At 46.0% G+C, this 13,905-nt stretch overlaps 1 protein-coding gene across 3 annotated transcripts in view; it reads right to left on the reverse strand.

Moving 5' to 3' along the window:
* The window catches only part of atp8a1 (ATPase phospholipid transporting 8A1), a 149,749-nt gene that overhangs the window by 110,404 nt on the left and 25,440 nt on the right, over window positions 1-13,905 (reverse strand). For all 3 annotated transcript variants that reach the window (XM_076292132.1, XM_076292131.1, XM_076292134.1), the window contains exons 2-3: window positions 11,048-11,162; window positions 1,528-1,627 (exon numbers count right to left, since the gene is read on the reverse strand). In XM_076292132.1, the coding sequence (XP_076148247.1) occupies window positions 1,528-1,627; window positions 11,048-11,162 (215 nt within the window). The remainder of the gene's footprint in view (window positions 1-1,527; window positions 1,628-11,047; window positions 11,163-13,905) is intronic.

Here is a 13,905-nt window from a genome sequence, read left to right on the forward strand (position 1 = left end):
CACACACACACACACAGGCATTCACACACACACACACACAAACACACACAAACAAACATCAGGGCTCCATCTCTGTTTACCTTGTGCAGGTGATCAGAAACATCTGCCCTGTGTTTGTGTGTGTGTGTGTGTGTGTGTGTGTGTGTGTCAACCTATTCTGTTTTGCTACATCCCTCTTTACCTCTCTGCACTTCTTCACACGCAACAGAGAGAGAGAGAGAGAGAGAGAGAGAGAGAGAGAGAGAGAGAGAGAGTACACACATGAGATTGAAAGAGAAAGAGAGAGAGAGTGAGATAGATAGAAGAGAAAGAGAGCACAGGGGAGCGAGTGAGAGAAAGAGAGCACAGGGGAGCGAGTGAGAGAAAGAGAGCGCAAGGCCACCGTGTTGTCAGCTGGGTAATGAAGATTCAGACCACCTGCTCTCCGGAGCAGGCGCTAGCCAAGGTCACCGGCTCAGGCCTTTACACGCCCTCAGAGTCACTCATTAGAGCCACGATTGTCAGCAGAAAAACCAACAAACAAACAAACAGACGACTAAAGCTCCTCAACACCACACACACACACACACACACACACACACACAGACACACACACACACACACACACACACACACACACACACACACACACACACACACACACAGAGCAGGATTGGTGGCAGAGTCCCTCAGTGCCAACCTGGGATGGTTTTCTCAAAGAATCATTGTGCACTAACCACCATTAAATGAGAGCGAGGGTGACCATTCTTCCACATCCTCTCCACACTTTCCCATTGTCATCATGGTCGGTGCACAACGATGCTTCTCGGAGACGCACACCAGTGCAGCACGACATCGTATGTACATCGACCCATATAGTTAAAATGTATATCAATAACGCAACCACATATTAGTACGCGACACAGTCATTTCTTATTTCTTATTTTGCCCATCCCTAGTGCAGCGCGGCACTGTGTCCAGACGTCCCCTTTGCTGAGCCTGTGGGTGCAATGCGCATGGAGCAGCGTGGAGCTGCAGGAGAGAGGGGGCCGAGGCTGGCCAGGTGTGGAGACAGCAGGAAGCGGCTAATGGGCAGAGTGTTCCACATTCATGTGCCTGCTGGGGAGGGGAACGCTGCCGTCGACGTGGGAAGCCATCGATAGACGGGGCTATAAAAAGATGCTCATGAATCACGATTTTCAACAGCAGTCTTGGGAAGCTGTAGCTCCTCTTCAGTCTCTGTAAGGTACTGTGTGGTAGAGGCCTATTGAGCAATACCAGCTCTCTGGGACCAGAACAAAGGGTATTGATGGGAGGGCATGAGAAAGTAATGTCGCTAATACATTTGTATATTGCAGTTTCACTGATTAATTAAATGCCCTCACACTGCTTTCTAGATCTCGTCCTCTCCCTTTCTCCCCATCCCTCTCTCTTTCTCAGTCTCTCTTTCTCTCTCTCACATACACGCACACGCACACGCACACACACACACGCACATACACACACACACACACACACACACACGCACACACACTGGCCTATGCTTACCTGTAGGAGTGCGATGAAGAGGAAGAAGGAGTTGGCGGCTCTTCTGAACTGAGAGTATAGGAATCGTGGCAGGAAGGTGAGGACATTGTACTTGGCAGTACTGCAAAACACAAGGGAGGAGAGAAGACACACAGAGGAAAGGAAGACAAAACAAAGGCATTTGATTAATAGATCAACGTTTATAACATGAGATTCTACTGGTCTACAACATTAACTTAAACTAAATGCCAAAACATTCCAAAATTAAAAACAACTATATTTATTTATGACATACTTCAGAGCATATCGAAAACACTGTTTAGTTTCTTTCAACTATCCCATCATAAATAGCAGGGCATAAAACATCACATGTAAATAACCTGGTTAAAAACATCAACAGCAAATGTCCCATCGTATTTTAGATGACTACTTGCTTTGCCCCTTTGCCATTTTTCTTGTTCCTTTTTGACATGGTCGTTTTCATAATCTTCCCAGTGCAAGAAAACGTGTGGGTTCAGCAACAGATGGTCAAGCATTTCTGAACACAAACAACCATCCTCACACACACACGTACACACACACACACACACACACACACACACACACACACACACGCCTCCAGTTCCTTCAGCAAAATAACCACCCACCGATCCACCACCCACGCCCAGCCGCCCACCGCGGCAGTCCTGCTTCTCCAGCTCAGGCAGCCATGGAGCGGGCTGGCAGGTGAGGAGGGGGTGGGGTGGGGGTGCCCAGCGTGATGGATGGTGCTCTGTAGCAGAGCTCATGTCCATAAAGCATAATTAGGGTGAGCTAGAGCACTGGCTGTGGGGCTGTTAAGAGTCCCTGGCAGACGTGAGCTATGGGACCCGCACAGGACTGGCACAGGCCCCTGGGAGCACGCCACCCTCCGCCCCATGCCCTCTCTTCATCCACCTTTCATTTAAGTCTCTCTCTCTCTTTCTGTTTCTCTTTTAGTCTCTCCTTTCCTCTGTCAGTTTCTCTTTTCTCTCTCTCTCTCTCTTTCGGTTTCTCTTTTAGTCTCTCTTTTCCTCTGTCAGTTTCTCTTTTCTCTCTCTCTCTCTCTCTCTCTCTCTCTCTCTGTTTCTCTTTCTTTCTGTCTGTCTTTCTCTCTCTTTCAGTCTCTCTTCCATGCTCTTGGTTTCTCTTTTCTCTCTTTCTTGCTTTCTCTTTCTATATTTCTCTCTCTCCATCTCTCGATCTCTCTCTCTCCCCACCTCTCTCTTTCGGTCTCTCTCCTCCACTGATTTAGGTGCGCATTAGTAGCCGAGGTGCACCGGCTCTTTGGGTGGAGATATACGCCCCGAGCTGCACCAGCAGCTTGTTTACTCTCAGTCTGTTGAACAAACTCCAGCCGGCACGCCATGGTGTCAGACAGAGCCTACCAAGCTAAAGATGACCGTGATGACCATACCAAATCATCATGAGATTTTTTTGGCAGCAGAAAGTTAGAAATGATGGTATCACTACATTCAGTTAATTTCCCAGCCTAGAACATAGCAGGGAGGTGTAAGTTCAGCCATATTTTAGCTCAACCCTACATAGCCTTGTTTGAGAGGGGGGGGGGGGGTAGTTTGGAGAGAGAGAGAGGGGAGGGGTTAGTTTGGAGAGAGAGAAAAAGAGAGAGAGGAAGAGGGAGAGTGAAAGAGAGAGAGAGGGAGAAATCAGAGAGCTGAAATGAAGAGAGGGTGCAGATGTGGGGAGGACATGGTTGCAGGTGGGCACACGGCTCCTTGATAGCTCCTCCATAGATATGCCGTTTTCATTCATTATCTGGCTGCTTCACTGACACAGCGCATCCTCTCAGATCCCCTGCTGATAACTCAGACATTCTGCCCTGCCCCTCATCAAAGCATAGAGAGAGGGAGAGAGAGAGAGACAGAGAGAGAGAGAGAGCGAGAGAGAGAGAGATCGAGATCGGTTTTAATAGTGTTGCACTCAGTCTGTGATGTTTGATGTCAGGATCTGTTGTCCAGTGCCGGTACACTGGTGGTCTGCTGTGAGGGGAGGTTGGGGGGGGCGGGGGGCTGGGGCTGGGGCTGGTCAGATCTGATCAGCACAGACCTCACACAGATGAGATCACTGCAGGGAAAGGGGATTGTATGCTGTTGCCGGGTAACACTGATTAAAGGCCACACAGTCACATCCTGAGAGTGGGCTGGGCTGGGCTGGGCTCTGGAGGCTCTCATTGCCACCATTTCCTCTTTTGGCTAATCTTTACAGAGACTGGTCTTCCTCTCTCCAGCGCCTGTCAAGCAATCACATCTGCTGTCTGTTTTCTGTCTGTTTTCCATCTCCATTTGTGTTTTCCCACCCTATAAAATGTAAGCAATTACAGCTGGAGAGAGAGAGGGTGTATGTGTGTGTGTGTGTGAAAGAGAGAGAGAAAGGGAGGGAGGCTGTGTGTGTATGTGTGTCTGTGTGTGTGTGTGAGAAAGAGGGAGAGAGTGTGTGTGTGTGTCTGTCTGTATGTCTGTGTGTATGTACTGTATGTGTGTGAGTGTGAGAGAGAAAGAGAGAGAGAGAGAGAGAGAGAGAGAGAGAGAGAGTGTGTGTGTCTGTGTGTGTGAGAGAGAGGGAGAGTGTGTGTGTGTGTCTGTATGTCTGTGAGAGAGAGAGAGAAAGAAAGAGAGAGAGACTTTAATGTTGATTATAGTTCTGATGGATGCTCTGTTCAGACACTGATACGCTGATAGCTCGTCCCCAGGCACAGGCTGTGGACGACCCAGGCCACAGGACCGAGCACACAACCCCATAGCCAACACAACATCTGGAATTCAGGGAAATCTGATTATTCTGTCTGAAAATTTGTTTTATTTAGGTTTTGAGCAGTAATACAATTATTCCGAATAACAACTCTAACCTAAACCTAAATGCAATAGAGTATGTGACATACAGTGACAATAAAGTGGACAGATGAATGGATAAATGTTATATTGGACAGAGGAAATGTTTGATTAGTGGCATATTACAGCTAAATGAAGTAATGGAGATGAAATCTACAGTACATGTTGAAGATAAGCTGCGATAAGGAACACAATCCTCAAATGTCGTCATTTCCCAACATCAAATTTGAAACTGACACCAGTGACTGTATTTTTAAGGAACTCTGAAGAGGAAGAGTGGGATTAATTGAGTCGTTTCTGGTAATAGCAGGCAGGGGCAGGGTGACTCACATGACTCATGACTGGTTCTGTTGTGCTGCTCAGTACTTCCTACTGTTTCATAAAAGGCAAAGGTTGACTACTCGCTTGTTTCACCTGAACATTGGACTCATACAGGCATAGATTAAACTGCTATAAAATGTCTTTAGTCTAAACCAGAGAATGTCTAGTAGACAGGCTCTGGTCTAAACCAAGCATAACTTGACTGATGACCACAGCCTGGCACAGAATTGTTATTCCCAACTTGTACCAAAATACAATTTGCAAATTTTACTACATTTACATGTATTAATTTAGCAGATGCTTCTTTCTGGAGCGATTTACACGTCGATTATATTACAAGGGCATTGTTGCATTGTCCCCAGAGCAACTCGGCAAATTGTACCCGCCGGGAATTGTACCCACAATTTAACCACTACGCTACCACTGCCCCCATTACATTGTTTCCAAAAAACAAGTTTGTCCCATTTGTAAGCTAGCCACTACATGCTCCCTCTCTCCCCCAAAACAACTGCTTTCACAGCCTAAACCTACCCTGGGGCAATCCATTAGCAGACTAGTTAATAGCCTGCTAGGCCTGACGGCTGTTCGATATAGTTTTTTTCCCCCTGCTGATCAGAGTGTTGATGGCTGTGGCAATGCAAAGGCCTTGTCCAGTACTGCTTTATTACACATTTAGCCTGGAGAAGACTTCAGCGCTGATCGATAGAGTGAATCCACAGTCAGGATCCAGTCTGCTGACAGACTCTGACGTGAAAGCTTTCAATCAGTGCAGGAGTGGGGTGCGGGGGTGTGGATTGGGGGGAGGAGGGGGGTGATTAGTCTGGGCTTTTTTAATGTGCACCTGCCTCTGAGCTTGTTTAGTGCTGCTTTATGGGCATAAGAGGAGGATAGAATGAGAGAGAGAGGGGAGAGAAAGAAAGAAAGAAAGAAAGAACAAAATGAGTATATCAAAATGAGTATATCTTTTGTGTGTCTAAATGCGTAGGTGGATGCATGGATCCATTAACATGGGAGCTGTGGTGGGTGTATGTGTGTGTGTGTATTCATGCATGACCTGCATGTGTTTGAGTTGAGTGTGTGTGTGTGTGTGTGTGTGTGTATGTGTGTATAGTGTGCGTGTGTATATGTGCGTGCATGCGTGCGTGTGTGTGATTGCCTATGTGAATTATGAATAGAATTTCCGTGTGCATGTTTCAGCCCACTCTACACCCTTGTGAGCACCCGCTCCCTCTGAGAAGCCGTCTGGTCAGCACTCTGGGCGTGGAGAGGGTGGTGGTGACGGTGGGTTCGGCTACGTTGGAGGGGGTACATGCAATGGCAAACAGCTTGTCCTGTCAATTCTGCTGAAGCACAGGCCGGAGAGGGCACTGAGGTCCAAACCGACCTGCCATCCTCCGCATCACGTTCTTATCCCCAGCAGACATCGCCTGACAGGCCTTGCTGACCACAGACACACACGAACGCACGCACGCACGCACGCACGCACGCAGGCACACGCATCACCCTTCAGTCCAGCACATGTCCGAGGTCTGCAATGAGGAACAGTGAGGCTCTTCTGCTGACACAGCAAGCCAGGGGAGGGGAGAGGAGAGGAGAGGAGTCCATCGCTGAAGGGCTGCTTCTTGTGTGGTTTGATTGCAATGCAGTGTTAGAGGACTTAAAGGCTGCAGGTCTTTGATTAGAATCCAATACACTTTTCCATCAAATTCAGTGAAATTGTCCTCCACTGTTTTTCCATTCAGTGTGTGCACGCAAAACACCTACAGTGTTCACACACAGCCCTTTACCTTTAAGCCTACATCTCATAGAAATAGCCATTCATTTGTGGTGCTGCTCTTCAGGGTCAGCCTGTGGGGATAGAAACACATGACTCAAAAGGCCTGACTCTCCTTTCGCTAGCTGCATGAGCGGTCGACGCAGCTTTAAATCTCATTCATTCTCTAATTAGGCCGAATCAGATTAGGGCACTTAAGTTACTATACCTAGGTCACTCCAGATGATCTTTCGAGAAAGAACAAACACCGAGCCAGAGGCCCTCTAAGCCTCTTCGGGCTCCTTAAGAGCCTGTTCTGATGGATTTTGCCTTTGCACGAGCACTACGGACACAGAGGCGGAGGACACGGAGTAAGAGGAAGTGAGGACATTTTGGTGGAGGGTGCTTATTTCCATTTTTCATGATTTTGAGGAAATGTTAGCGGTGACGCCAGAGGATGTTCGGCTGACCTCACACAAATCCGACACACACACACACACAGCTGCGAATGCACTAACAACCACTAAAGCGTTTCCTGCATGTTCTAGATGTCAGGGAAGAGCCCCCCCCCCCCTCACCCCACCCCCACGATGCAGCGAGAAACATTTGAGCTAAATCAACTCAAATAAAGCTGAATATATTTAGACTCTTAGCCCTGACGTGAAAAAAGAGAAGAACCTGTCCTAGTGACCTGCACCTGAGAGAACCCTCTGACTCAAGCTGTTTTTTTAATATCAATGTCTTCTTGCTCCTTCAGGCGTCTTGTGGTTGAGCACGGGAGAGCTGAGGTTCTTAATGAGTCTCCTGAGAGAAGCCAACATGCCGCAGGTTAGCTAAAGGAGAAAGGTGAGATGTCAGACACCTCTAAGCTACAGTGTTATGTCACCTCTTGGCTTAAAAATACCGCCACGATGATTGGGGGTGAGGTTCACAGACTGCTGGATTAAGATCTGTGTGTGTGTGGAGAGAGAAAGTCAGACCGAAAGAGAAAGAAAGAAAGAGTGAGAGAGAGAGAGAGAGAGAGAGAGAGAGAGAGAGAAAGAGACTTCTATCCTATTGACCTCTGCAGATACCCTTCACCAGCTAAAGCAACAAAGCATCAATGCAGAGGACCTCACAAATTCCACTCGGTCAGTCTGCCTGTCTGTCTGTGGCCTGTCTCTCCCGTCCGTAAAAGCATTACGCCAGCCTAATCTCAGAGTATTAGCTTTCAGTCCAATTACACCCTGGGAATCCTTGTTGTCCGGCCTATTTAGCATGCAGCCTTACTGGACCAGCTCATCATAAAAAACAGATACCCGAGGAGGAGGGGGGGAGGGGGGGCAGGTGGAGAGGAGGAGGAGAGGGATGGAGTGGATGTCTATAAAGATGCTTAGAATGCAACCTCTTCTTGGCCCCGGTGAGGGAGAGTGTCATGTCCATCATGTGCACACACATGCGCGCACACACACACCTCACCAACCAGCCACAGACCTATATCCAGCAACATAAACACACACACAAACACACTAGGGGTGTAACGGTTCATGTATTCGTATTGAACCGAAACGGTACGGGCGTCACGGTTCGGTGCATGAATTTACATGGAGAATACATGGTATAAAAATACATAAAACTCGTGTGCGGATTAATTAATGTCATGCGCAATTACTGTTACGTAGCGAGAGTTACGGGAGTTCTTTAGCGACACCTAACGCTAATCTGTAGCCTCGCCTTAGCTCTGAAGCTCTGATTGGCGCCTATGTTTTTTTTTTGTCAGGTCGTCGGTCGAGTCCGTCAGTCATTAGCAGCACTAAGGTTAGACCTACAAGAGTTAGAGGATCCGCTGGTCTCTTTAAGATCGCAAGTTTGAGAACTTCAGTTACAGTAACGTTAGTACAGGCGAAAGAGTGGTGGATAAGATGAAATTGTGTGTCGGCGTTGTTCAGCATTGGGTATGTGAGTGGAAAAAATGCTACACATATTCGAAGCCATCACCCAGATGATGTAGGCTACCAATCACTGAAACGAGGGGAAAGAAACTTCCCGTGCGCTTCAGCAGCCTTTGGATACACATACAAATAGGGCCAAAACCTATGGCTTAAATTAAATGATTTCGTAATGACAGAAAGCTATGTAAATCGCGTGGTAATTACCTTTATGTTGGGGTAACTTGTAACTTCTCACATGAGGAGCTGGTAGTGTAAGTGCAGACAGTAAAATAAAGTGACAACGCTAACCAGGCTAATAAACAAACCATGCTACGGTGAGTTAACGTCAAAGGGCAAAGTCACGTGACTTCTAGTTGTAGTCTGTTTATGAAATGAAAGAAGCAATTTCGTTTTAAAAAAAAAGGCAAAATAGTGTGATATTTTCACAGTTAGTAGGCTAGATTATTACTTTACACACAATGAAAAATATTGAGGCAAATTGTAGACTCTTCCATATACAACTAAACACAGATGTTGAAGGTCTTGCTTAAGTGGATTTTTAAAAATCATTTTCTATGTAATTTGCACTTTCAGAAATAAGAGATGCTGTAGGCCTATTTTCAGTTTTATAGCTGATTGTCTTATTTTGTTTACAAGTTACAGATTGAGTCTGGGCACTTATTGTACTGTTTAGCCTACATCTTACACACTTCAGGCTGTTGCAGATAGCTCAGGGAAGAGACTGTATGACTAGGTGGTACAGCCTGAGACATGTACAAAAAAAAAATGCTTTCTGCATTTTTGTTTTGCCTTTCCCTCCATTGTACCGAACTCGTACCGAACCGTGATGTCCGAACCGAGGTATGAACCGAACCGTGACTTCTGTGTACCGTTACACCCCTAAAACACACACACACACACAGCTATACCACAACAATGTCAACATCACATCAATCAAAAACAACTTAAACACACACACACACACCACCACCCAAGCCATTGTCAAACACACACACACTCACAGTCACACACACACACACACACACACACTCTCAGCGTTCTGGGGTCATACATCACTATAAGCCGCACACATGACTTGGCGCTAGGCTGAGCTGCTGCAGTATCTGGCCTCTCAGCATTAGCAACAATGCCTCCCCTTATTCCCAGTGCAGCACGGCAGTGTGCTCCTGCTGTTAGCTCTCCACACGGCCTCATGTCCTTTGCTCTGCTCTGCTCTTCCTTGTCTGCATCTCCAGTGTTTCCCACAGAATTGAATTCTATGTATGGTGGTAGGTGACAGGGGGTGTTCACAGTTTTGAACAAATGTGCAACGTGGTTATGATGCTAACCGGATTTGATCACAATTTAAAAAGTCGACTTCTATACCAACAACAACCCTTGCAGGATTTTTAATGTTTTCTTTAAATGTGCATGCAGGTTCGTTGAGGGACGGAGAGGAAGTGCAAATGAACAATGAAAGGATTTCAACCAATTTAAGTAGTACAGCATAGAAAATCATTGTGTGGTGGTCAATGCTGATATTGTGATGGGCCGCCACAAATACGTCAATGTATGGGAAACACTGATCTATGTGTCCTTCACCACTGCTGTTCATCCATTGATCTTCTCAGAGGATACTCATTACTCATGAAGTCATATGAGTTCATCCATTCATCTTCTCAGAGGATACTCATTACTCATGAAGTCATATGTGTATTTTTGTCAACTTTGTCTGGATTGACTATGTTGTCGACTGATTGAGATTCCATGTCTATGTTCTTTAAAGTTCCTTGCTGCTCTCCATCTCTTGATTTCTCATTTCTCCTCTACGGCTGCTCTGTTACGCACCCCCCCATTGCTGTCTTCCCCTACTACTGCATCACTGCCTATTCCCTCTCGGACCCCCCCCCTCCCTCTCTTTCTTTTCTCCTGCTCCTTCTCTCCATCCTTTTCTCTAGTTCCACCCACCCCACCCCCCTATTCCTTGTGCCGGTGTGCAGTCCAGGTGGAGGCAGAGCCGTGAAGTGCTGCAGTGCGACTGTGGCTCGCCTCTCCAGATGACATGCGGTACGCTGCGCACACACACACACACACACACACACACACACACACACACACACACACACACACACACACACACACACACACACACACACACACACACACACACACACACACACACACACACACACACACACACACACACACACACACACACACACACACACACACACACACGCCTAATGGTGCTTAGGAGCCACTGCTCAAACACAGGATGAGAGAGAGAGAGAGAGAGAGAGAGAGAGAGAGAGAGAGAGAGAGAGAGAGAGAGAGAGATGATACAGACAAACATGCAGACAATAAGCACACACACACAGAAAAACACAGGACACACACACACACAGAAAAACACAGGACACACACACACACAGAAAAACATAACCACAAAGACCGATTTTCACAGATCCACACAAAACCACACACATACATATCTGTATACAATACACACATGCATGCATACAGTTGACCCACCCCCCCACCCGACACCGCACACACACACAATCCTCCTTTGACCTCAACAAAACAAACATGTAGAAGAACACAGCAGCTTGTTCATCATTCTAAGGAAAGGGTAATGGGGAACAAAAAACAAATGGCAGGATCATTTCACTGAGAGGTGCCGTCATTACCTGACTCGGTTGGAGCAGAATTTGGTGAACTGAGGCTGACTGATGTAAATGAGTCTGGCATCCTCCTGGTCAGCTAAAGATGTCTTCTCAGATCCATCTTCCGTTTTCTCATAGCCTGCAAAAAACAAACAGATACAGTTTTGAGCAATTTTATCATACAAAAGAATAAGAAACCTAGATAGATAGCTCGAGCAGACAGAGAAACATTCAGACCATTTACCATGTATTGCATCAAGCTGCATCATGCACTAAGACAAGAATCACACATTTTTCCAGGCATTCCTTATTCTCATTGAAATAGGCTAATTTCAGAAGCTCTGTACATGGCATGGAACATTTAAGCTATTTTGCTTTCACCGTCTTAAGGCATGCAGAACTCAAATCCAGGATCTAAATAACACAACACTAAACTACTACTAAATAATAAAACAAACTGTGATTGTTTATAACCAAGAATATAGCTTACTATACATTACTATAACCAAGAGGGGCAACTACTTGGGGCTGAATCAACACAACAGCATCCACCCCAACAGGTACAGCTAGTTACAATTTTATCTGTACGCTAGTCAGAGCTATTTTTGGATCTGGTGAATCTGACTGCACCCTGCAATCATCAGGTGTCTGGCGATTCCAACCCCTCATACTGAGTATACATCAGAGTGTTGAAATCATTGCACGGGCACACAGTAGTGTGTGTAGGCTATGCACAGCTGTGGTGTGCTGCATGTTTCTACAGGGCAGCAGAGCCCGTGGTGCTGAGAGTCTCGTGATGGAGACAGAGACGCTCAGGGCTTTGGCTCTTTCACCAGCTCTCTCTCGGTCTCCTGGGCGCCGTATGCAGACTGCTACACTTTCAAGGAATGACAAGCAATTGATTTTCTTTCTTTTTTTTTCCTCTAAGGCTTCACTCCATATTCATCCTCCTCTCCCCTTTCCCCCTCTGCCTCTTTTCTATTTTTCACTCTCACTCTCTCCCCCTCTTTTTCTCTCTCTCCTTTTTTCGTCTCATCTCAGAATCTCTCCAAGGACTGGCGGAGAATCAAAAACACTGCAGCGATTACGTTGTTTGTGCAGTGAGGTGCTATATTTTTTTTCCACATTTTCTTTTTCTTTCTTGAGGACGCGGCAAAAGCTCCATCAGGTTACGCCGGGGAGGATCCTGAGCCACCAGTCCTGTAGGTGTTTATTTGCTGTGAGCTTTTGTCTTTGCCGCAGCAAAAACTGAACGGGCCAAAAAGTCAAAGCCTGGTGTCAGACTTTGTTAGACCGCCCTTTGTAAACAGCCCCTGGTGAGGGAGGAGAGAGAGAGCGAAAGAGAGAGAGGGAAAAAGTGGAAAAGCGAGAAAGATAGAATGGCTTAGAGAGAAAGACTGAGGAAAGAAGGGGGTGAGACAGAATACGACGGACAAAGAGGTTTGTTCCCTCATTAGTAGCAAGTGCACTAATGACAGAACAAGAAGGAAGTAGCAAGAGTTTTAGTAGTGACCTTGCTTTCACAGAAATACACAGACACACACACAGACACACACAGACACACACAGACACACACAGACACACACACACAGACACACACACACACACACACACACACACACACACACACACACACACACACACACACACACACACACACACGTGCTGGATGTCAGGGGAAGAGCTCCATGCCCTACCACAGACCAGAGGCTCTCTGTTACAGGTTACAGTAAACACCCATCCCAGGTCTTATGGCATGCTGCTGCAAATGCCAGCTAGCCAGGGGTGCAGGAGGCACGGGGGACGTGGGGGATATGTCCCCCGCAGTGCTGAAGAGACAGCCGTCGTCCCCCTCACTTTTGATAAGGAAAAAAAGGCTTATAGGTACGCTAAATAAATAATAACATATAGGATTTGCGCTAACTATGTAAAACTCCCCATTAACAGCATCACATCACAAACCACAGCCATCTACAGTACTGTAAGACTGCACAAGCTCATATTCATTCTGTTGGATATCTGAAGCCAGTTTGTCTACTAACAATCATAAAATAATCCAGGCTACTTGCTTAGCATAAATTGTTCATCATCATCTTTATTTGAGGCAGGCTGGTATTCGAGGCAGGCTTTTTTAAATATTTCTAACCTGCATTTAGACATGCGTTTCGTTTGGAGCGACATACCGGTAGGCTATCAAAAGCATTTTCGGTTTGGTTTGGGATTTAATTTACTTTTGGACTGTTTGATTATATTGCTAAATGTTGGGACTGATGGGCACTGAAATCTGGGAGATATTTGATGGTTCACTGTTAAGTTTCATGCAGTTGAAAAAGTGTCAGGATTTCCACTGCTGTTTATTGCAAGACAAGGCAGCCCTTCATTGAATAGGGGTTGTGCTGTAATGGAAACCTTTTTGCGTAGCCAAGTAGCCTAAATTGAGTTATTGTTTAATTATGCATGATTTAGTACTTTTTTTTATAAAATTCGTAGGCTGGAATGCTTTGAGTCGCAACAATTGTGTTTAAATGTAGTAGGCTTCAGCCTCTGGCAATTAGCTCGAAAGGGGCGGCAAGAGAATGACCTTGAGAACTGTGTTGGAGACCCATGGTAGGAAAACGACTTTTCTTTGCCAACCGTAGGCTATTAATCCAACCAACATAATACAATACAATACAATACAACATATAATAAAATATTCAGAAGAGGTGTTATTTCATTGACTTAAATCGAAACAATGTCTTCTAGTGGACTGATGGCAATTGTTGGTATAGGCAATTGTTACCCCGTCTTGTATATGGGAACCTGCCTTTATTTGTCCTGCTATAAATAGAATCAATCCCGGGCATAATTTGAGGATTTATGGTAGCCTAGTGCTCAACTCC

This window comes from Alosa pseudoharengus, unplaced genomic scaffold, assembly GCF_046254945.1.
Source record: "Alosa pseudoharengus isolate Yale_2024_CS ecotype anadromous, Long Island Sound unplaced genomic scaffold, YU_APseudo_1.1 YU_APseudo_1.1_scf_19, whole genome shotgun sequence".
Lineage (NCBI taxonomy): Eukaryota > Metazoa > Chordata > Actinopteri > Clupeiformes > Clupeidae > Alosa > Alosa pseudoharengus.